The 25,312-nt window shown below is 38.7% G+C and overlaps 1 protein-coding gene, 1 long non-coding RNA gene and 1 other non-coding gene across 4 annotated transcripts; 2 read left to right on the top strand and 1 right to left on the bottom strand.

Annotated features, from left to right (window-relative positions):
* The first annotated feature begins 227 nt into the window (after positions 1 to 227).
* On the top strand, positions 228 to 334 carry LOC128733231 (U6 spliceosomal RNA). The gene has a single exon (XR_008411906.1). It is a non-coding gene; the product is annotated as a U6 spliceosomal RNA (small nuclear RNA).
* A 14,148-nt stretch (positions 335 to 14,482) lies between these two features.
* On the bottom strand, positions 14,483 to 15,244 carry LOC128741867 (thioredoxin domain-containing protein 17-like). The gene is made up of 2 exons (XM_053837973.1): positions 15,041 to 15,244; positions 14,483 to 14,984 (listed from the first exon to the last, which is right to left on the bottom strand). Exons 1-2 carry the CDS (start codon positions 15,183 to 15,185, stop codon positions 14,749 to 14,751), a joined length of 381 nt encoding a protein of 126 aa, XP_053693948.1. The 5' UTR covers positions 15,186 to 15,244; the 3' UTR covers positions 14,483 to 14,748.
* Positions 15,245 to 17,765: 2,521 nt separating this feature from the next.
* On the top strand, positions 17,766 to 18,770 carry LOC128741877 (uncharacterized). Of its 2 annotated transcripts, XR_008412235.1 has the most exons (4): positions 17,766 to 17,883; positions 17,935 to 18,021; positions 18,252 to 18,395; positions 18,453 to 18,770. It is a non-coding gene; the product is annotated as an uncharacterized LOC128741877 (long non-coding RNA). The 2 variants fall into 2 exon arrangements; XR_008412236.1 differs by lacking the exon at positions 17,935 to 18,021.
* The last annotated feature ends 6,542 nt before the right edge of the window (positions 18,771 to 25,312 follow it).

Below are 25,312 nucleotides of genomic sequence, written 5' to 3'. Positions count from 1 at the left end.
CTGTATTCATTGACTTTTTGGAGAATCTGCCGCAGCGTGAATATTTGATTTGATTTGCGTGATAAATGATAGGATGTCAATAGTTCAATATAAATGAGTAGCTTACTGCGTCTACACGTCAGAACAGAACAGTTCATAGTGCAGGCGATACCCGTGCCGAGTTATAGCTATCCCTGGGATTAAATTCTTGGATTCTCCTATAAAAATCCTGCTTCTATTAGCAAGGTGTCCTAGCTTCGGCTGGACATATACTAAAATTGGAACGATACAGAGAAGATTAGCATGGCCCCTGCGCAAGGATGACACGCAAAATCGTGAAGCGTTCCACATTTTTGATAACACAAAAGAAAAAGCACTATTAGGATTCATTAAGGAAACAAAAATTATTGTATAGTGAAGTAAAACCTCTAAGCTATAGAGATGAATGAATTTAAAATTTAAAATCTCTTTAATCAATAAAAAAAAAAAAAAAAAAAAAAATTAGCAAGGTATTCTGTGCGAATCCTCTGTAGAATTTCTTCACACGATTCCAATGTGAGGAATGCCCAATGTGAGGTTCGTCCTGGTAGAGCTGCGGAAAAAAGAACCCACCGTCTAAAAACGCCAGTACGAAGAGCACGTGTCAGCCAGTCCAGAGGAGAGGTTCGTCAGCAACGACATACGGAGTTTCTACAAAACGGTCAGGTGCAAGAATTTTGCCATGCCTGTGATGTGCAATGATAGTGCTGGCAACCTGCTTACTGTCAAAACGACGGTAGCAGCCAGGCGGAAGAGTATTTCCAGACGCTGTTGAATAGAAAAGTAAACACGAAGATCAGTAGGTACAGGATAAGAATTTTGAGCGACGGCCAAACTGTGGCCATGCTGGAACACGGTAAGGTTGCTGTAAAGGATGGTATCCTGGCTGAACTTCTAAAAACGGGGAGCGAGCAGCTGTACGAAACAATTCGCCACCTCATTGTCAGGCACAGAATATGGCAGGAAAATAAATATCGGAGGAGTGGTTAATTGGCCTCATTTCCCATAATTTTAAAAACGGACATCGACTTGAGAGTAAAAACTATCGAGGCATTACGTTGCCCAATTTTGCCAATTTTGGGAGAGCACCTTCTCCCTTCCTGTGTTTTAGACTGAGTCCGTCCGAGGGTTCTTCGTCGGCGAGTATCAAGCTGGTTTCATAAGGGTCGCTTCACGATGGATCAGATATTTACCCTGCGTCTAGTAACTGGCGAGTTCCGGGAGTACAACTTGCAGACTCATCATATTTTTATGGATTTCAAGGCGGCATACGATTCAGTCAAACGAAATGAGCTGTGACAGTCAAACGAAATGAGCTGTGACAGTTAACGCTAGGAAATGATTTTCCCACAGAACTAGTTACGTTGACTCATGTGACGCTGGATGAGTAAAAATTATGAGTCAGAATAGCCGATGAGATCTCATGTGCTTTTTGATTTTGCGGATGACGTCGATATCACTGAAATCAAAAGTAGAGCAGCGAAAGAACTAAAGGCTTCATTTATTGTGAAATTGGGACTTACCATTAACACCGCCAAAACGAAGTACATGGCGTGGAAATCCAAATGGTGTTGGTGTCGAAGAGGAACTGAATATATTTTGGTATGCTCGTGACATGTGACAACGATGTAAGTCGCAAAATAAAACGACTAATTGCAGTTGCGAATTGGTCTTTACGCAGGCATTACATTTTGTAGCTGAAGTTCCGTAGCTTGGAAATTCGCATAAAACTGACGCTCTAGAGAACACTAACCCTATCGGTGGCCCTTTACGGTCATGAATCATGGACGCTAAAAGAAGCTGATCGACGAATGCTTGGGGTTTTAGCGTAAAATTTGGTAAAACCCAAAATGGAGTGTAGCGCAGACGCATGAACCACATTAAGAATGCAAATATGCTGTTATAATGAAGATAGTACAGTGTGGCAGTCTGCGCTGGGCTGGTCACGTGTCTAGAATGCCTGACGAAAGAGTAGCCAAAATTATTTTAGGCAGAGAATCGGGAAGAGGCCATAGACTTCGGAGTAGACATCGCACAGATAGATGTGCGCTATCGAGGATGATGCACGTTGAAATGCTGGTGTTCGAGGTGTTTGGAGAATGGTAGCCCAGGATTGAGTACTATAGGACCATAATTCATTCGGCACAGGATCGATAACGGACTCTCGCCACTGAAGTAAACTGAGTATGGATCTTAAGCCGACAGTTCAATATTTATAATTAGTCAAAAAACTGCGAATGAAATACTAATTCTACTTTTAAATACTCAGAATTGAAGCTGATAATATTCTCGGAGCTTGGACCCCAGCAGCTCAACTTACATGATTTCATGAATTATGGGGCCCCAGTAATTGAACATTCGTGAGTCGTAGAAAAAGTTCAATTGAAAAAGAAATTTTGGTTTAAAGTTCGGGGCCCCAATAGTCCCATTTGAAGCTGAATCTTCAATCATCAAATCGGTTGATTTCATAAATCATGGGGCCCAAGCAATCGAACATTCGTGAGTCGTAGCAAAAGATTAATTGAAATAGAAATTTTGGTTTAAAGTTCGAGGCCCCAACAGTCGCATTTGAAGCTGAATTTTCAATCATCAAATCGGTTGATTTCATAAATCATGGGGCCCCAGCAATTGAACATTCGTGAGTCGTAGAAAGTGTTTAACTGAAATAAAAATTTTGGAAAATCTCATTTTGTGTAACAACGAAATTTTTACTGGGGCCCACCGTGCATTTGCCCGGTTGCCCGGTGGGCCAGTCCGCCCCTGGTGTGGACTATTGATCGAGTTGCCTTAGGATTTCACAAGCCCTTGACCTGTTAAAGAAATTGGCTGACTACGCAGTTGCTCCTCACAGAACTCAATCACACAGTTATTATGGGTCTTGTCCTTCATCAAAGGAGCTGGTTTAGTTTGAAGTTTTCGTGTCGAGGTGTGAGCACCCAAACTGAAAATTTTCACGAAATCCGTTATTCTATTGATAGTCGATTTTTGATTCTGACCAATCCACAAAAAATGCAAATAGGATTCTGATGGATGTAATCCACTCTTGATTGGTAAAATCATGGTTGTTGCTGGTGCAGATGTGGAAATGTCATAGTTACGGTGACAACGTTGCCGAAAGACCACACACATCACTAAGGAAACATTAATCGAGCATTCCACTGGACGGATACGATTGATTATTAAAACGGCGATAGTAATCTTCTGGATTATATTTGCTGGGCTGATGGAAAAACGGTGTCGTGCGATTCAACGGATTCAGCCGATCCTTATCGTCAGTCGAATTACGTTCGAAATGGACCGATTCGCGACCGTCGCTGGTGAGCAAATCTAGTTGTATTTGAGCTGACTGAATTTAACTGTAGCACAGAGAACAGATTAACAGCCTCGAAGGAAGTAATCGATTTTTTGTGTGTAAAATCTGTTGGTAGCGCCCTCCAGAAATAGTTTGCCAAACGCATAAAAAAATATCCATGTCAAGGGGTCGGACACTCAGCACATAGTGCCCCGGCACTGCAGAGATATCAAACGGCACACCTCTAAAGCCTTATAAAAATAACATTTATAGGGCTTTACACACCTCCGGTTCAATTTTACATATGAAATGGGAGCACTGCCAGTTGTCAAAATCATCTCGCACGGTTGCCAGATCTATCAGATTTTAACGAATTTAACAAATTTTGCAGTTCGGCACTTTCGGTACAGCATCGGCACAGTTCAGTTCGTTTCAAGTCGCCTAACATAAAAACGGCTGTGCCGAGTGACCGACCCCTTGATCCATGTACCTTTATCAACATTTCTTTGTGCTGGGGTTACATAGCAGCGACGGCAGCGCCATCAAGATTTAGTTTGCCACTTACTGCCCGAGGGGTGCTCTATTGAAGGATTTCTCGTAGATTACATAAAAACCTTTTACACACTTTTTGTCAATTACCTGGTAGTCTGTTCTCTGTGACTGTAGTACGTGCGGAACCATTCGGTGTCTGCTGGCGGATATTTACGTCACAATTACTCATAGTACTGTTGGTGATGTCGTTGCAAATAGATAAATAAATATTGTCAATTGCAAGGAAAATTGTACCATCCAAAGTGCGATATCGTTCATAAAAGTGCTATTTTACATTAAATCGTTTCGGTATCTTCGGCGTACTCTTTCGTTATCTTTCAAGCAATAAGTGTGCCGAAGATACCGAGACGATTTAATGCAAAATAGCACTTTTATGAGCGATATCGCACTTTGGATGGTACAATTTTCTTTGCAATTGACAATACTTTCCGAAACTTTTGCGCACTTTTACACGAGGAAAACGAAACGAAGCAATTTAGGAGCTAAGCGTCTAGCGCATGGGCGTAGCGACGGGGGGGGAGGGGGGTGGTTTGGGGGTTCAACCCCCCCCCAGAAGAAAAATTGTTCTACACTTTCAAGCTTGAAATTTCACAGCCATCAGCTTGGAGCAGAGCCCGACAACATCACTTTCAATTACAAATTGTCACTCGACAATGAAGCAATGAAGCTTTGGTTTCAACTGAAGCAACACCGCTTCGCTTCAAAGCTGGCTTCAATCTGCGTCAGTAAAACAGGTTTCACGTCAGCATGACGATCGGTTTTAAAGTTTAATTTTCACTTTCCTATCAAATATTCAGTAGAACGTCAGTAACTTTTACTGCAAATGAATTGAATTTGAGTAACAGTTGCTACAATATAACGCATGTAATATTCAACCTAGTCAATATCGACAAATCGTGTTCGTGCCTGACTTTCAGTTGTCGTCACTTGAGACAGTCACCAACTTCAGCTGGCGCTTACTTGAAACGTCCTGTTCAACAAATGAGACCAGTTTCTTCATGTATGATGCGAAGGTAAGAGAAAGTCAGAGTCTTTTATTTGTTTCAACTATGCCGGGTTCTGGTTTAGAACACAAGAAAATTTGCGGGGCGACGAAGATCGCGTCGTCAGCAGCAGCTTAGAGCCGGGGTGGTTCGTGCTGTTTTAAGCTTCATTCAATTCGATCTTGGGTTATTCGTCGCCCATTTCCCAGGCGTTTCTGAAGCTGTGGTCCACCGTCCACAAGGGCGCGTATGACCTCAGTGCGCATTGTCAAATCCCTAAAAACTATCAGTCCAGAAGGGGGTTTATACATTGTCAGCTTCGTTCGACGGGTTGTGCCTCTTGATCATGCCGTTTTACGAAGTAGGCTTGATGTCCTGCTTGAATACGTTGCTGGATCTTCTCATTTGTGTCGATGTCCGTGGCCACCAGCGATCCCACATACACGAGCTCATCTACCACTTCTGGTTCGTCGCTGGCAACAATGGCCGTCCGCGAAAAGCGCACGTTGCTCTCGTTTGAGCCTCTACCACAGAGAACAGACTACCAGGTAATTGACAAAAAGTGTGTAAAAGGTTTTTATGTAATCTACGAGTAATCCTTCAATAGAGCACCCCTCGAGCAGTAAGTAGCAAACTAAATCTTGATGTCGCTGCCATCGCTGCTATGTAACTCCAGCACAAAGAAATATTGATAAAGATACATGGATATTTTTTGATGCGTTTGGCAAACTTTCTGAAGGGCGCTACCGACAGATTTTACACACAAAAAATCGATTACTTCCTTCGAGCCTGTTAATCTATTTTCTGTGCCTCTACCACACGGTTTCATCATACCGCTGTATGTTTGAAAACTTTCTCGATTTACGAGTGGCAGCACAAACTCTACCATCATTTTGCCTGCGCTTAAAACATTGTAATTATGTTTAGCGCCGTCTAATGTTTCCGGTGCTATAGTTCCGTCAATATTTCTTGGGAAGTAAAGTCCATCTGGGAGATTAGTCTTCATGGTATCCAGCTTGTTTATTAAAATTTCCGGGTACGCCAGCTTCTGTAGCATTTGGCTGCTTATTTTTTTTATTTGTTAGGACAGCTACGACCGCGTCAAGCTTTCCGTTTACGCTCGCGATCAAATTCTGCAGCCAGAACCCCATTTCTAGTAGCTTGGCTTCAAGAGCTACTATTCGTCTGAAATGTGTAGTGAAATTATTTGAATTATTTACGGCCTCTGAGTGCCATAAAATCTTTTTTTATTTCCATTAAGTTGTTCATAACCAGCACCGACCGGCTGACGAAAGCATAAGTGGCTTCCATCACATCCGTTTGATGCTGCAATGTTGTTTTCAAATGTTCTTCATTCGATCTCAGGTGGTCCATGTCTCCCTCGATCCTGCCCCTGTCCGACGAGTCCATGGCTCCTAACGCGGACCATACGCTCCTACGCGGTTTGTTTCTAAATACATTTTTATATACCCATTCTTAAATTCTACTTCTTCGATGCTGCTGTCGAGATGTTGTGTTGATTGTACACAATGCAGCGAGTTCAGCAAGTTGCAAGTGCTGACGAAACGTGTCCTAGCATCTTTCAGGAACACTTCTTGCGCGTTTATCGCTCTCGTTCCTAGCGTGAATTTAATGACGTAGTGTCCTCTTACGACATATGTTACTGGCAGCGTAAAAAATTGGATCGCGAAACCGCCGACCTCTAATGCCGTGGTGTAAGCGAGTAACCTAGAATGGCAACGATTAGCTTTCCGGTTGTCAATATGTTTTATCTTTTTTCTGTAATATACAATAATTTTGGAGATGTCCTCTCTGGGACGTCTCTGATGCCTTTTAAATTTAATAGTGCGTCTCATTACGCATGATTATTTCGCACGGATTTTAGTTTTTTTAATTTTAGTTTTAGATAGGATTGGGCGATACCGTATCGATGTCCGCGATATCGATACTCGAAGGCCGATATTTCGATATATTTCATCGATACTTACGACGTCGATATTATGCTAAATCGATAATTTCATCCCGATACTGTTTTGATAAAGCGGGATATACAGCTGAAAAAATATAGGCTAAAACTAGGCCTGGAAATGCTCAAGAAAGCTATATTTTAAGGATTTTTTCTCGCGCTGTTTTCTTTTCTGGTAGCTACTAAGCTTAATTCTCAAATTTACTTTATTCACGGAGCGAAAAAGCTCCAGTTTGTTTCAAACAAAATGATTGTTGTTTTAAGCCTCAATAAAATATTTTTATAACAACCTGAAAATATTGTTGTTTCCAAACGAGATTCTGTTTGAATCAAGTAAATAACAGTTTTGAATTAAAAGTAAAGTATTTTCAATTTTGAAGTTGACATTGATGTAACAATAAATATTTTCATTTCAATCATACATTTCAGTTTGAAACAAAACGAAATTTTTGTTTGTGCGTAAAACAACCATAAATATGGTTGAAACTACATTTTTATTCTCCGTGTTGGAATTGACTCTTATGCCTTTACGCTCTTACCTTGAACAATGTCACTTACATGTTTAACGCATAACCGCCCAGTTAGCTTCGAGGTACGATGCTGGTCTAACAAGTCAGTCGTCGCATGTTCGAATCTCGGCTAGGCGGTGCTTGCTAGATAGAGTCAGTAGGATCGTTACACTGGCCCCGTAATTTTCCTGTACTCTATACAGCCGGCTGCGAAGTCTGTCGATAAAGAAGGGTAATGTCTAATGACGGTTTAAGCCCACGGCTTTGCTTTATGTTTAACGCTTATTGAACAGTAAGTGCATACGATATGCGATTTTCAGCAATTCAGAACTGACCAGAGAGCACAGAGAGTAGTATTGAGAGTTGACGGCATTAATAAAGACTTTCCAGCTTTTTACGCGCCATAATAGCGGTGAAAGTGGCATAGGTGGGACAGAGATCGAGCAGAGCTAGAGCCGGACAGAAGCAACTCCCGGCGGATCCCGCCGCCAACATCTCGTGTGTGCGAAAATGAGATAGCAATAGGCGAATAAACGCAAAACTAATGAAGCCCATGCGACTCCTACATTTGGCTGTACGAACTAGGAAAATGATGATCAGTTACAAATTTTCGCTGGACGGATATACAAATCAAAACATTTTTCATTTAAATCTCAGCAAAATGAATATTGCGAACATTGAATTTTCTGCAGCGGGTTAGAAATCTTATTTACCAGCTAGCGCACTGGTGGTTGCAAATGAAATGTGTACTTAGAACAAGTAAATTGAGATCCGGATTTAGTTTAGGTGTGTGTGGTTATGTTTATAGGTTCCGGACCGAAAAATTTAGATCCAGATATATTCATGAAAGTGTTCTATATATTGTTTAAGGTAATTTCAATGATTTTAAGCAAAATTATAACAATATTTCATACAAGGCATGTTGAATCAATGTCCTTATTGTTTAGTATTTATTATGTAATAAAATTATAAATGGTTTTAAATAAAATGCAGGCAAATAAAAATTATAGTAAGTATATATGTTATTTTCTAACCCAACCATAACATTTGATTGATTCCAAAGCGCGCATTTTTAAAAAAAATTCAAATTCGCTTCTTATGATTTTAGTTTTCTATGTGTTTTGACAGCTCGAAATAAAAATATCATCATTTTTACCGCGGCGCCAACTACTTGTCGAATGAAGCTTTTGTTCACCTATTCAGCACTGCGTTTCACTCAACTGCCAGCAGTCTGATTTGGGCCCGCTGTCAAATTTTGAGCCCCGGACATGCTGTCGCTGACGTTTACTGCAGCTCGATATAGAGATGTCGATGGGGTGCTTTGTACACTCTGCACCACTGTTGCCTGCACATATTGTTTTAAAAATAACTTCGTTTGCCGAAAATCAGCTCCCGAATACGCCACAGTTAATGCGACCAAAATCATGTTTTGCATTTTATTTTGAATATTAAAATTCGTGTACAAACAAAACTAATATAAAACCCAGCATAGAACTACAGAATACAAAAGAAATTAAAATTTGGAAATAATATTGTCATTTGCAAGGAAAATTGTACCATCCAAAGTGCGATATCGCCAAGGGGTCGGTCACTCGGCACAGCCGTTTTTATCTTAGGCGACTTGAAACTAGCCGAACTGTGCCGATGCTGCACCGAAAGTGCCGAACTGCAAGATTTGTTAAATTCGTTATAATCTGATAGATCTAGCAACCGTGCGAGATGATTTTGACAACTGGCCGTGCTCCCATTTCATATATGTAAAATTGAGGTGTGTAAAGCCCTATAAATGTTATTTTTATAAGGCTTTAGAGGTGTGCCGCTTGATATCTCTGGAGTGCCGCGGTACAATGTGCTGAGTGTCCGACCCCTTGCGAAAATCAAGAGCAACATTTCAAATAGGCCGAAGTCAAAACTGACAGTTTCGAGAAAATCGATGTTGAAACTTGAGCATCATTTTTTAACTCCTTATTTGATATAAACAGTGTTGCTTAGAGTTGAATGTCACATTATGATGCAAAAACATAATAGTTTAATGTGTAATGCAACAACTAGCAGAAAAACCCGATTTAATCCACCTAGTGGTGAAAGGAACCTTTGTTATACCATCTTATATGTCATTTGACATAGGCATTTTCAGTTAAAATATTATATTTGATTTGTATTTGAATTTGTAATTTTCATAAAACTGACAGAGTCAAATTATATACGCATCACTTTGAACTAAATTCTTATATAAACTGTTTCTTAGGCCCAGCCGTTCTCAAGTTATTCAGTTGTGAAATCTCAAAATTATCTATTGGAGTCAACACATACAAAGTATCCGATAACCGTGTAATCGACTTTCACGGATTTGAACCAAATTTTGTCAGATTGTTCGTTTTAGGTCAGAAAGCAAAAATCTTAGATTTGGTGCCGATTGATACCTCCATAAATGGTACGATTAGTGGTAGTACCTCCTTTTTAAAAAAGACCCGTTTTGTCAAACCTTTTTATGTTTTACTTACAGATAAACCTGGAAATCTCGACCAACATGTCAAAAGGTCCAATGTGCAAATGAGAGATTCTCTTTGCGTTTCTTCTCTTATGCTTATTAAGGCGGCATAAATAGATTTCAACCCAATTATTCTAAAGGATAAGCTTTCCAATAACACCAGTAACCGTTTCATGTGAAAATAGACGCATTCAAGTGCATTTATGCCGCCGTAATAACCGTAAGGGACGAGTCGCAAAGAGACCTTTTGGAATGCTGCTCGTCAAATATTAGGTTTAGAAAGAAACTATTTTCACATTCAAATTCCAATTCCAATCGAAAATAGTCGAGTAAAAACTGGCTTTTTGCGCTTAGCGTTTTGAGCTGGAAATGATCATTAAGAAATCGACACGTCTTCGGAATTTAATTCAACTGTTTGTTAACGCTGTGCTAGTTATCATCCATATGCATCCTAGCGATAAACAATTTTCAGAGTGTATTTTAAGCTATAAATTACTTTATAGAATATAGGAAAGCAATGAAAACATCGTATACCGAATTTTTGAGCAGATCTGATTTTAAAGTGGCTGTTAGCTTCGGGGTACAATGCTAGCCTAACAAGCCAGTCATTGTATGTTCGAATCTCGACTGATCGGTGTCGCTACAGAGTTAATAGGATCTTTGCCCTAGCCCCGTAATTTTCCTGTACTCTAATAACCGGCTGCGAAGTCTGTCGATAAAGAAGGGTCAAGTTCTGAAGGACGTTTACACCCATGGCTTTGCTTTGCTTGATTTTAAAGTGGTTTCTTCAAACAAATCATTAAATTTCGCAACCATTAAGAGACAGATAGTTACTATATGCAGCAAAGTTGCTTATTTTAGTGTTCTAGAATTTTTGTGAAGACGCTATTTTTTGGGACGCATGAAAAAAACAAAAATTTGTGTCACCCTATTAGGTGGATTCACGGTCACCCTAAAAGTGTAAGAAAATGTGCTATATTTTATTAATTAACTGCTGCAAAGAAACATCCGTTGAAAAATTACACATTTTTACTATATTATTCTGTTTTAAATGTTTAGTCCAATTAAAGGTATGGTCATTAAGGTTTTCTTGAATAAATTTCATCAATCATTTTTAAATATCTTTTGACCAGTAGAACCAATCCTTATGAAATTTGGTAAATACATTTGCAGTGTTAAGACCTCTCGTTTAATATTAAAACAATTGAAACTAGATAAATTATCTTGGTTAAAAGCGCTATAAAGTATTGTAAATTTTAACGTGTAATTTCAATTACTCTTAACTTTCAAACTAAAAGTCCAATCAAAAAACCATTCAATAGTGATCTATCCGGCTATATTACCTTTCAAATGAGACTAATAGCGCATAAATCGGCTTGGCCATCTCTGAGAAACAGGCGATAATTATTACCTTGTCAAAACACGTTTTTAAGCATAACTTTTAAACTACTTATTTGTTTTCAATAAAACTTCCTGAAAATTTTTATAATTTAGCAAGAGCTTTCATTTGGTACTAAGATCATTGAAATCGGTTGTGTGGTTCCAGAGAAAACCGTGTCACGTAGTTTTCACATTTTTGCTTATAACTTTTAAACGAAACATCGGACCACAAAGCAATTCAATAGTGATATACTAGGCAATAATACCTTTCAAATGAGACTAATCACGCATAAATCGGTTCAGCCATATCCGAGAAACAGGCGATAGAAAATGAGCTGCACACACACACATACACACACACACACACATACACACACACAGACATTGCTCAGTTCGTCGAGCTCTATCGATTGGTATATGTGATTCGACCCTCCGGGCCTCGGATCAGTTTCGTGTTTTTCGACCAATTTCTAAACCTTTGTTATATACTATAACAAAGGTAAAAACATTGATTTACTTTGTAATTTGCAAAAATATGCGTTTGGCCGTTTTCGGAGATCATTCGGTAATACGACTTTTTCATAAGGCTGATTTGATTATCAATTGTTGATGGGGCCTTTGACATGAGGCTTTTATTTACTGTCAGTGGTGATATGATTTTGGTGTCGGGCCGGTTTTTAGACAGCGTTTCGCGTTTGGCCTTTTTTATCACGTTGTTTTGAAGCGCAATGGCTAGAAAAGGTTAAAAATTCGTAACTGGGACACCGATCAGCTTTATTATTTCTACTAGAAAAGTTGGGGTTTAATTTCATCGGCAAATCTGCCACCGTTGAACAGGTTTGTGAAGCGGAACGTGTTACCCGTGAGGTGCGGCATTGCGGCAGTCGCTATTGGTAGTGTGAACCAGCAGCAGTTCATTCATTTAGCATTTCTAACTCACAGCGTGCAAGTGCATCACGCCTTGGCAGTTCAGCGATAGTAAATGTCTCGGGCGCGCAACTAAGGAACTCTGTCCGGTTCCTCCACAGGTGATAAATATATACAGCGAAATAGCTTTTTTCGTGTAAGCCGCAAAGTAACTTAAATTTGTGTTGCCGCGCAGGCTTAAGTACTAAACATGTGTCTGTGAATGACCGTGTTATGTATGCAGGTAGCATCGTATTGTTTTTTTCGGTCGTCCGTCAAGTCTCTCGCGCAATTGTACGGCGGGGATCATCTTCGCAGCAGCAACTGCAGAACTGGCTGTTTCTAAAATATTTAATTTGCACTGTTAACAATAGAGGTTTTCCGTCAAAAATTTTTTTTTCACAAAATGTTCGGTTTTGACTCTTAGAAATGATACCCATATAAAACTTTCTTTAATAAAGCCTCTAACTACTGTAAAAATGAAAAAATAAAATACGTATATTTCAACCCGTCACTTCTCAGATGTATCACATGGCTTTTTGTACCAGTGTACTCTATTTTCACCACTTCGAAACCATTTGTGCCACTCTTTACTCTTGTGGCAAGCAACGCACGAAACGAAAAAGAAGGTAATCATTAGCTTTTCATTCGTTTTGTCCTTTTCACTCAACCGCTGATACACATATGTCAAAATCTGTTGTGCAATGCTGCCAGAAAAACTAAAAAATTTTGATAAACAGTGCTGCCGAAACGAATTTTTTAAAACTCAACATTCGTGATTTGGTGAAAAGAAATTCAACATTCTTGCAATTTATATTGTTTAAAAAATCGTAGTAAATTCTAGAGTCAACAAAAAAAATATATTTTTGCACCATTGTCACTCGTATTGGGAGTACTTTCGAGAAAAAATAAGAAAAGGAGGGGTATGATCTGACGGAAAACCTCTATTCTTGGTGGGTTGTTTGATTGATTTGTTTATAAGATAAAAAGCGGTATTTATTACAAGATTGTCATTCTTGTGTACGAGTTGTCTGCTGTAAAGTATTTAAATATTGCGTGTTTCATTGAAAGTTATCCGCTGCGCAATTCAAAATGTAATGCTCTTTCATGATTGCTGGATCGATTTTGTCGTTAACAGAACAAGTTAAGCAAAATTCAAGAGTAAATCCAAGCAATAGGGATCGTTGCAGTTGTACAAAAAACACTGTTACATGACAGAACCAAATAGAGCATGTTATTATGACAGAAGAATCAGTTATCTGCTATTCTCATTACCACGGAAACTTTTTGATACTTGACATAATGTTGTCAGTTCGTAAAATACTCTATTGAAATAATAAACCAATTCAGATCTTATATGCACAAGGGATTTTTTGCCAAAACAAATGATAATAAACTCTTTCTTCGATATTTACGCCGCTTTCAAACATCTGTCGTGAACCATGAACCAGCAGTTTTAGGTACGTTTGATTAGTACGGGAGCTGTCACATTGTTACCGGGTTGTACTAAACGTACTTAACCGGAGATGGCCAGTGATTATTCGCCACTATGCGTAGAAATCCCACAACAAAAATAGGGCCGAATGCAAAACAAAACACAAACTGCGTATAGGCTTTTCCATACAGAAGGGCCAAAGCACAAAATGAAAACTTTGTTGCCAGTTTTCACATAAGGCTTTTTCAAATTTGCTTTTTAAGACTCATAAAGTTTTCAAATCGCTATGATGTTTGGTATTATCATAGATACTTAAAAAAGCTTTAAATATAACCAAAAAACCAGTTTTTTAATATTTTGCACTTGGGCCCTATTGAAATGTTGCTCTTGAAATCTGTATTCTATGCATACCAGGGGCATGCGATGGGAGCCATGTTTTTGTTGCCAAGATCTCAGCATACTTCTCGACAAGGTTGGCAGCAAATTTACCTGTCAGACGGGCGCTATTCTTGCAATAGCGCCCTTCGTTAAGTCGACTGTCAAACACCGTTCGTTAAGATAGGGATAGCACTCCGCTGATGCATACAGATTCTGTACAGGCGATTTCTTTCAAATATCTGTAAAACACAGAATAATCTGTGCATGTGGCAACCCTGGTTGCAGGCAGTACTAAATGATGGCAGTTTAAGATTATTTATGCAGTTTAGTACAATTTGGTGAATATTCTTGCGGTTTTGTAATATATTATACATCATTTTGCGACATTTGCCCCTATTTAGACTACCCAGATTTACACAATTATCACAGTCGAATCTCGCACACGAAGTGAAAAAGAAGCGCAAGAAGGAAAAGGAGTCAAATTCATAAGTTGATTAAACTAAAAGCCACTCTAGTGTCAAATTACCAGTGCAAGATGGGGTATGCTTCATTAAATGATTATCACAGTACTCTAAATAGTCATAAAAGGGGCAATATATTTTTCTGTAGAATGAGTGAAAATACGCCAACAGTTTATCCAGTTTTTGTGAAAGCGAAATGAAAATAGATGTTCGTTACGCTGATATCTTAGCATGCTATCCCGTTGAGTTATATGTTGCATCTCTGTTCACAGCCTGCCTGATGGAGGAGTATCGAGTGCACCACGGTCGAGGGTCGAGTGTGCTTGTTCTTATTGACAAATCTAAACAGTTTTTAACATTTTTTCTGGCTTTTGGAACTAATTATCGTCTATGAAAAACATCTCCAGTAAATCACTCTTTGTGCATTGCTCGCCTTCTAGTCGCTGTGGTGACTTCCATCGAATCAAAGTTGGAATTACACTCAGATGTGTAGAAGTATCCTTACGAAATGGATTTTGCATGTCTTTCCATGTTGATCTATCTCCTACATCACAATAGATAAAATGCGAGTTTTCTGGAGCATGTTCCAGTGCCTGCTCTATAAAAGGTGCAGCTGAAAACATTTACGATACTTAATGTGTCAATGTACTATGTTAGTTCTACGCATACCTTCTACACAATCACTACACCAACTGACATTGCTATTTGTTTTAGCACCGGTGAAAAGTATATTAATCACATGTTCTTTTGGCTCAAAACCTTTCATTGCATTAAGGAATTGGTCATATCCGGAAACATAATGTTTTTTTACCATAATTGATATTTTGCAAGTTAAATTTATATTAAAATATTGTAATGAGTTGAAACTAGAACTGTGCAATGCAAGAGCAAGACTGCGCAAGAGTGAGTCGTCACGTCATCATCATAATCATCATCAGTCTGTGATTAGGGATAGATCATTACACGGGAGCTCCTAACCACACTTTTTTGACAGCACTTGGTGGTTTGTTTACGTGGTGTTAAATTTTGAATTGAGTTTTCTATCTTTGTCCGGCAGATAATGATAGAAATTTATAGTTTTTATTGAAGAGAAAGTGCCTTACATGCATTTTACAGAAATTGATGCAGTAATCCTTCACGAAATTTCTAATCGAAACTGCTGGATGTGACAAAAACATGTAAACAAACCACCAAGTGGTGTCATTTGACGGCAAAATGACGTCATCGCAAAATGATCTATGGGAAAACTAGAGTGACTATAGCAAGAGCAACATTTCAATAGGGCCCAAGTGCAAAATATAAAAAAACTGGTTTTTTGGTTATATTTAAAGCTTTTTTAAGTATCTATAATAATACCAAACATCATAGCGATTTGAAAACTTTATGAGTCTTAAAAAGCAAATTTGAAAAAGCCTTATGTGAAAACTGGCAACAAAGTTTTCATTTTGTGCTTTGGCCCTTCTGTATGAAAAAGCCTATGCGCAGTTTGTGTTTTGTTTTGCATTCGGCCCTATTTTTGTTAAGGGATTTCTGCTGCTTGCTGCTGCTGCGATGATCCCCGCCGTACAATTGCGCGAGAAACTCGACGGACGACCGAAAAAAACAATACGATGCTACCTGCATAAATAACACGGTCATTCACAGACACGACATGTTTAGTATTTAAGCCTGCGCGGCAACAAAAATTTAAGTTACTTTTCGGCTTACACGAAAAAAGCTATTTCGCTGTATATATATATCACCTGTGGAGGAACCGGACAGAGTTCGTTAGTTGCGCGCCCGAGACATTTACTATCGCTGAACTGCCAAGGCGTGATGCACTTGCACGCTGTGGTGAGTTAGAAATGCTAAATGAATGAACTGCTGCTGCTTCACACTACCAATAGCGACTGCCGCACTGCCGCACCTCACGGGTAACACGTTCCGCTTCACAAACCTGTTCAACGGTGGCAGATTTGCCGATAAAATTAAACCCCAACTTTTCTAGTAGAAATAATAAAGCTGATCGGTGTCCCAGTTACGAATTTTTAACCTTTTTTTAGGCCAAACGTGAAACGCTGTCTAAAAACCGGCCCAACACCAAAATCATATCACCACTGACAGTAAATAAAAGCCTCATGTCAAAGGCCCCATCAACAATTGATAATCAAATCAGCCTTATGAAAAAGTCGTATTACCGAATGATCTCCGAAAACGGCCAAACGCATATTTTTGCAAATTACAAAGTAAATCAATGTTTTTTCTGCTAGTTGTTGCATTACACATTAAACTATTATGTTTTTGCATCATAATGTGACATTCAATTCTAAGCAACACTGTTTATATCAAATAAGGAGTTAAAAAATGATGCTCAAGTTTCAACATCGATTTTCTCGAAACTGTCAGTTTTGACTTCGGCCTATTTGAAATGTTGCTCTTGATAGACCAAATCATCATATCGTCAATTGACAGATACTGGCGCCCTTGTTTACATTTTGGAAAACTTTCCTTTCCGTTTATATTGCGATTATTATCTAAAATTTTTCTTTCGTAGGTTAAGTTGTGCGCCTAACAGTTGCGCGCAGCTTTGTTCTGGTTGCTCGCTTTGCTTTGTTAGGAGCTCCCGTGTAATGATCTATAAAGCTGAAAAACGAAATATTTTCTCGGGAAGCACAATAGCGTATAGATCATTACACGGGAGCTCCTAACCACACTTTTTTGACAGCACTTGGTGGTTTGTTTACGTGGTGTTAAATTTTGAATTGAGTTTTCTATCTTTGTCCGGCAGATAATGATAGAAATTTATAGTTTTTATTGAAGAGAAAGTGCCTTACATGCATTTTACAGAAATTGATGCAGTAATCCTTCACAAAATTTCAAATCGAAACTGCTGGATGTGACAAAAACATGTAAACAAACCACCAAGTGGTGTCATTTGACGGCAAAATGACGTCATCGCAAAATGATCTATGTAGCTTGTGTTTTAACATTTTACAGACATAATATTGTCAATTGTCAATTGTACCATCCAAAGTGCGATATCGCTCATAAAAGTGCTATTTTGCATTAAATTGTTTCGGTATCTTCGGCGCACTTTTTCGTTATCTTCGCAGCAATAAGTGCACCGAAGAGACCGAAACGATTTAAGCTAAAATAGCACTTTTATGAGCGATTGCGCACTTATTGATTGGACAATTTTCTTTGCAATTGACAATAGCTTTTAAATTTAGTCCTAATGCTGTTTAAACAACAAACTTGCCGTTTAAACAGCTGAAACTTTTTTGGACTCTGCGGTCTGTTTGTAAACAAGGGCGCCAGTATCTGCCAGATGACGTCACGAATGAACCGGAATGAACGCAATTCACCCATTTGACATCCACTCGTGGTTTGTTTACTATTTGTTAGACGAACGCGATATGCATAAATTGAAGTTAAATGTTTTAAAAGCGTATTATCCAGCAGTGTCGCCCTCCAAACTACTCGGAATGGCAGTTTTTGTGCTTTTCTGACCGCCGTTAAGGCCTTTAACAAGGGTAAGTCACTGAGAACATTCCGTTCACCTCTTTCATGGAAATTTTGTTCAGTCTGTGCCTTACTGTGCTGCCGAGGTGCTGATCATGTGAAACCTGTCAAATTCGCCACCCGCATAATCAAAAACTATTGATAAAACGGTGGGTATTATAAATGTATTGTATGATCAACAGTTACTGTTCCCGATAAAGTTTTATATCATTTGCTATCATTCAAGTTCATAGGTTTAACGATTGGCGTACGATACTGTATACAATTAGTACTAAATAAATAGTAAGAACGAAATTCTGACCATTGAGTGAAAAATTAGGTTGAATGATTTTTCTGTGTACATATAAATGGGTTACATTATTTTACTGTGTACCCACAGAAACGAACGAAAAAGCGATAAACTGTTATTCATTGCTTCGCTGTTGGACTTCCGCCCTCTACACTAACCGTCACCATCGTCACCGTCATTTCTGATTGCCGGTTAGAATCTTTGAGTGAAGATTATATCATCGTGAAAATGCTAGTGAGTATTGTTTAAAAATTGGATTGCCATAATTTAATTGAAATATTTTATCTGCAGATCGAGCAACTATTAAGCGACGAATATGTTCTTAAGTTTTGCCTTAAAGAGATCGCAGCATGCCGCGTATACTACTATCCGCTTTCATTTGGAGTGTCCAAGGTGATGTCAGCGAGGAAGTCAAAAGTACGTATAGTGGTGACACGGTGACCTGCCAGGATTTAGTTACGCTGCACAGTTATCCATGAAGCTACCATGGTGGATGGTTACAAACGGAGGCGTGAGTGAAAAAGCGCAAAATCGCAAGCGCCTGAGCATTACGAAATAATTGAAATTATATTTCATATCATTTATGAGCTAATAAACGAACTATATAATATGGCTAAATTATTTTCCATTGTTGAAACAATATTTATAGCATAAAATAGCATACACCAACGATTTCCAGTATAATCCCTTAACCATATCAAAACCATTACACGAATGATACATGCACCATTAGTAACAATATAAATACCATTGTCCCTGTCATTCAATGTGAATCGTTTGTTTCCGAAAAACCATAATAATCTATACCTATAAAGAAGGATTTCTGTCTGTCTGTCTGTCTGTCTGTCTGTCTGTCTGTCTGTCTGTCTGTCTGTCTGTCTGTCTGTCTGTCTGTCTGTATTTTGTTCCTTATAGAATCGAAAACTACTGAACCAATCGGCGTGAAAATTTGCATGTAGAGGTTTTTGGGGCCAGGGAAGGTTTTAGTGATGGTTAGAGACCCCTCCCCCCACTAAGAGGGGGGGCTCCCATACAAATGAAACACAAATTTCTGCATAACTCGAGAACTAATCAAGCAAATAGAACCAAATTTGGCATGTGGGTGTTTTCGGTGACAAGAATTTATTCTAGGGTAATTTGAGACCCCTCCCCTCTTTATAAGGGGAATTATAACTCCTCTCCCCTTTAAGAGGGGGGGCTTCCATACAAATTTCCTCATAACTCGAGAACTAATCAAGCAAATGGAACCAAATTTGGCATGTGTGTGTTTTTGGAGACCAAAATTTTTTCTATGATGAATTGGGACCCCTCCCCACTTTAGGAGTGGGGGCTCCTATACAAGCGAAATACAAATTTCCTCATAACTCGAGAACTAATCAAGCAAATGGAACCAAATTTGGCATGTGAAAGTTTTCGAGGGCAAGAAAATTTTCTATGCTGAATTAGGACCCCTCCTCACTTTAAGAGGGGGGGCTCCTGTACAAATGAAATACCAATTTCCTCATAACTCGAGAACTAATCAAGCAAATGGAACCAAATTTGGCATGTGTGTGTTTTTGGAGACAAATTTTTTTTCTATGATGAATTGGGACCCCTCCCCACTTTAAGTGGGGGGGGGGCTCCTATACAAACGAAATACAAATTTCCTTATAACTCGAGAGCTAATCCAGCAAATGGAACCAAATTTGGCATGTAGGTGTTTTTGGAGGCAAGAATTTATTCTATGATGAATAAGAACCTCTCCCCACTTTAGGAGGGAGGGCTCCTATACAAATGAAATACAAATTTCCTCATAACTCGAGAACTAATCAAGCAAGTTTTCGGTGACAAGAATTTATTCTATGGTAAATTGAGACCCCTCCCTCTTTATAAGGGGAATTGTAACTCCTCTCCCCTTTAAGAGGGGGGGCTTCCATACAAATTTCCTCATAACTCGAGAACTAATCAAGCAAATGGAACCAAATTTGGCATGTGAAGGTTTTCGAGGGCAGGAAAATTTTCTACGGTAAATTAGGACCCCTCCCCACTCTAAGAGGGGGGGCTCCTGTACAAATGAAATACAAATTTCCTCCTAACTCGAGAACTAATCAAGCAAATAGAACAACATTTGGCATGTGGGTGTTTTTTTTGGTGACAAGAATTTATGCTATGGTGAATTGAGACCCCTCCCTCTTTATAAGGGGAATTATAACTCCTCTCCCCTTTAAGAGGGGGGGCTTCCATACAAATTTCCTCATAACTCGAGAACTAATCAAGCAAATGCAACCAAATTTGGCATGTGAAGGTTTTCGAGAGCAAGAAAATTTTCTATGGTGAATTAGGACCCCTCCCCACTTTAAGAGGAGGGGCTCCTGTACAAATGAAATACAAATTTCCTCATAACTCGAGAACTAATCAAGCGAATTGAACCAAATTTGGCATATGTGTGTTTTTGGAGACAATTTTTTTTTTCAATGATGAATTGGGACCCCTCCCCATTTTAGGAGGGGGGGTCCTATACAAACGAAATACAAATTTCCTCATAACTCGAGAACTAATCCAGCAAATGGAACCAAATTTGGCGTGTAGGTGTTTTTGGAGGCAAGAATTTTTTCTGTGATGAATTAGGACCTCTTCCCACATTAGGAGGGGGGGCTCCAATACAAATGAAATGCAAATTTCTCCATAACTCGAGAACTAATCAAGCAAATAGAACCAAATTCGGCATGTGGAGGTTTTTGGAGGCAAAAATATTTTCTACGGTGAATTAGGATCCTTCCACACTTCAACAGGGAGGGCTTCTACACAAATGAAATACAAATTTCCTCATAATTCGAGAACTAACCAAGCAAATGGAACCAAATTTGGCATGTGAGAGTTTTAGATGGCAGAATTTTTTTTCTGTGGTGTATTACGACCCCTTTCCCTTTTAAGAGGGTGGGCTCCCATACAAATGAAATACAAATTTCCTTATAATTTGAGTACTAATCAAGCAAATGGAACCAAATTTAGCATGTAGGAGATTTTTGAGTCTTGAATTTATTTTATGATAGTTAGAGACCTCTCACCCCTGTGGTAGGGGGATATGGACTCTCATACAAATAAAACAGAAATTTTTGCGAAACTCAAAAACTAATCCAACTCGAGAAATTCGAGACTCTTCCATAAAACATTAATCAATAACAAGACCACAAAAACTATCTATAGTAACACTAGATCATTCAGGACGAGCCGGTCGCGAGTGTTGCCAGTGACCCGCCGTCGGAAGCGCCGCCCACTGGGGGGCTTGCAAAACTCGAGATAGTGACAAAGATCATCCGAGATTCATGATTTATGTTCAACACAGGTTAATTTGTGGCAATACGAAGTTTGTCGGGTCAGCTAGTACTATATATGTAATAGTTTTAGTACAATTTCACTGACTGTATGTCCACCATACCAAGTATGGTATCGCCAAAAAATTGTTCGCGAAAATCAGCATTTTTGTATGGTAACCATACCTAACGACTAGTTCATACAATGGTTCACGGAGCGAAAAAGCTCCAGTTTGTTTCAAACAAAATGATTGTTGTTTTAAGCCTTAATAAAATATTTTTATAACAACCTAAAAATATTGTTGTTTCCAAACGAGATCCTGTTTGAATCAAGTAAATAACAGTTTTGAATTAAAAGTAAAGTATTTTCAATTTTGAAGTTGACATTGATGTAACAATAAATATTTTCATTTCAATCATACATTTCAGTTTGAAACATAACGAAATTTTTGTTTGTGCGTAAAACAACCATAAATATGGTTGAAACTACATTTTTATTCTCCGTGTTATTTCTCAAGTTACCATTTACCACATAGTCAAAACCATTGCTGAGTATAGTCTGCATATGGTTATCTGATTATATAGCAAATGGTCCACTTGATTCACCAAATGGTTAGAAAACTATTGCGCTCTTCACACTCAATTGGACTGCACAGTTATTAAGTGCAACCTTCAAAACTGTGATGAAAAGTGTGCTACTGATAATATCGCTAGTAATCTTATATCGATAATACCATCAAACTTTATCGTCATGGAAGAATATCGAAAATTGGAGGGTTTAAAGTGAAATCTTCTTCTTGATTTGTTATTATTTTAACATTTTTGTTCTATTTCTTACGTATTTTTGCTTATATTGCCATATTATCGTTATTAATTATTAACGATAACAAAACTTTATCAATAATCGTTATAGATTTTGACCGACATTTCCCATCATTAAACTCTCCCATCTGAGCTGATATTGGATTTAGCAGTGGCGCCAGTACCAGTTGTAGGAAAAGCAAATAGTATTTAATTTTTCATTTATTTCATATATGCTGCATATTTATTATTAGTTATGAATTATGCGTGGAATTATGTATTTAGAAACTATTTTTATATTATTCTTTGCGTCGGTAACAACTCTACGTAAGCATTAGAATTTAAATAGAAATCAACCAAGATTCATGGTTTTTTCCCACGAAATTTTGGCAACTTTTCTCACCTACAAAATGTGTGACTGGACAAGTGTGTTCAAAATCCAACTTTCAATGCAAAGAGCAATATATGGAAAATCGTTGGCATATGGTATTTGACTATGCGGGCAGCGCTCAGATTGACCGTTTGATCGTTTTGACATTAACAAACATTGGCAGGGCTGCCAATTTCTAACATTTCAAAATTTAAATGTCAAAAATGTGGGCCACAGTGTGCCATAAACTGTGAAATGAGTGTACCGCAATTGCAATCAATGAGGTCAGCTGTTCCCTAAATTGAGCCTGCCTCAATGTTCTAAGCGACTTACCCTTGGCCTTTAAGCAATATTCAGTTTCATCGTGTTAACAGTATAATCAATATATATAGAATGCCAGTGTCGCTGGTGTTTCATGGATATTTTGGTGGCAAACATGTTGCTGGTTCGTGTCTTGGATACGGGAACTACATTGTCAAATTGCCCAATAGAAAATTTTCCTGCCGACGAAATACCCCAAAACGACCAAATCGGGTGATTTATCCTATACGTGATTTACGGAAAAGCAGAAGGATTTTTTATTGGGTTGCCTTTTTAGTTTGACAATCAGATTCCCGTTTCGAATCGATCACTCACACATATGCGCATACAGTGTAAATACGTAATTTTCAAATGTGTGATGTTTACCACGAGCACTGCAGCGACACTGGCATTCTATATATATTGATTCAACTGTGTTAACCCATAGGACTCATTGTGGTAAACATGATGCTAACAATCTGTATCAAGTCTGTGAATCGGGAACTTCGTTGTCAAAGTTGCTCCACAGATAACAGACATCCAAGCTAGAACAAAAACCTTCGTAAACCGTGTGTAAAATGACTCTAGCGACATCTAACTGCTTATTGCCACTTGCATTCTCTTAAGTGATTGAAGCGCCCGCTTGCGATACCTGCAGCTGGTGTTGGGCAGAGCTGCCAGATATCCCGCTTTTTTCAGCTTACCACATATTGTACACATATATTATAAATACGGCATGGTTAAAAGATATGTTTATATTAGAAATCAATATAATTCCAAATAGATGAAACAGAATGCACAAAATCATTGTTTCCGTGATTCGGCGTTAAAATTCGATAAAGAATAATTCTTTTAAAAAATATCTGGCAGCTCTGCAAAGTGTTGCTGATATTTTGAGGTTTGTTCATGACAAAAAAGGAAGGAAATATTTTTTCCTTTTGTTTATCTGCCCGTTTAAGATTTCGTGCAAGTGCGAGCAGGCTCTTCCGCGAAACTAAAAAAGGATGTTCAATTCTTTTCGCACTCACACGAAATCTCATTGTGGATTGGCAATGCGTGCGTGATGTCAAAAGTAAAATATTTCCTTCTGTTTTTTTTCTCGCTAAAAAGCTAAACATCGATGATTCGCGGTTTTGCTGATATTGTTCAGGCGTGAGAAAAAAAGAGGGAAGTATATTTTTAATTTTTTCGTACTCACACGTTGACAGTTCGTTACGAGGTTTCCTGTAAGTGCGAGCAGCCACGAAATCTCTTTTACTGCTTTCAACGCGAATTCGTGACTACAAAAGTGAATGAAATTTTCAAGCCTGTTCGCATTTACACGAAAACCCATGCCGAATTGTCAAAACTTGTGGGAAAACAATAGCAAAAATACTTTCTTCTCTTTTTTTCTTACAAAAACCAAACAAATATCAGCAACTTCGTAGTCTCGAATATGTATACAAGAGATCGTGTAGGGTGTAGCATCGTAGTCGCGAATGTGTACCTTATGGGGTTTCCTGTATGAGCGAGCGGGTGTCGATTTCTTTTAATATACACTAGGGCCCCCAGCTATATAGGCTTTTGTGTCAGTGTGAGCAGGCTTCAAATTGCTTTTGCGCTCATGTCTTCGAATGAACATTTTAGGTGATCGCAGTGCCACCATACTGCTTATTGCCACTTGCGAAAAACCGTTGCAAGTTTTTACACACGGTCCAAGCCTAGCTTGGATGTCTGTTATCTGTGGTTGCTCATTGTTATTTATCTGTTCTTTATCTGTGCGCTGGTTGGTGCTGTCATCAGTGCGCGCATCGCTGTGTTTTCATGCCAGTGAAATGTTTTAAACGCTAATTTTCTTTTCGTCCGGAAGAATTGAATCCCAAAACTGTGCCTTTTTGCACCAATTTTTTCAGAATTTTGCAGCCAGCGAAGTTTACAATCACATTATTTGGCAGCCATATTCGAAATTTCAAACTGGTTGTCAAAGTTTGACAATGAGATTCCCTTTTTGATGAATCTCATGTCGTTTTCGTTTTTGCGGTGTAGCTACACCGAGGCTACACCGCTGTAGCTTTTTTGCACCAAAACTGTTCGTTTTCGATTTTTGTGCTACACCATTCGCGTTGACGAACGTAAGCTGCTGCCACCTCCAAAAGTTTGCTGTAGGGGTGAAGCGGAATAGAAATTTCTGAAAGAGCGCAAGAGACCGAAACATTTTGGCAGATTTTCACCCACACGTACATACGGGAATTTCTATGAGTGTGCAAGAGATCGTTTAATGCCGTCAACGCGAATTGCTACACTTTTTCTGCACCAGCTACACCAGAAAAAAAGAAAGTGTAGCTGGTGCAGATAGGAAAACACCAACACACCCATACCACATCACTGCTGCTGCACCGCAAGTGTTC

The sequence above is a fragment of the Sabethes cyaneus genome, chromosome 1, assembly GCF_943734655.1.
Source record: "Sabethes cyaneus chromosome 1, idSabCyanKW18_F2, whole genome shotgun sequence".
NCBI classification, from domain to species: Eukaryota; Metazoa; Arthropoda; class Insecta; order Diptera; family Culicidae; genus Sabethes; species Sabethes cyaneus.
The sequence above is the reverse complement of the archived record's forward strand: the minus strand, read 5'-3'. Positions and strand labels throughout refer to the sequence as shown.

Bases quoted from the DNA above. Each gene is read 5' to 3' on its own strand.
- LOC128741867 (XM_053837973.1), bottom strand. From the start codon at position 15,185: ATGGTAAAAAAACATTATGTTTCCGGATATGACCAATTCCTTAATGCA. The intron at 14,985-15,040 runs GTATGCGTAGAA...AAATGTTTTCAG, and splicing joins GTGTAGTGATTGTGTAGAAG to CTGCACCTTTTATAGAGCAG.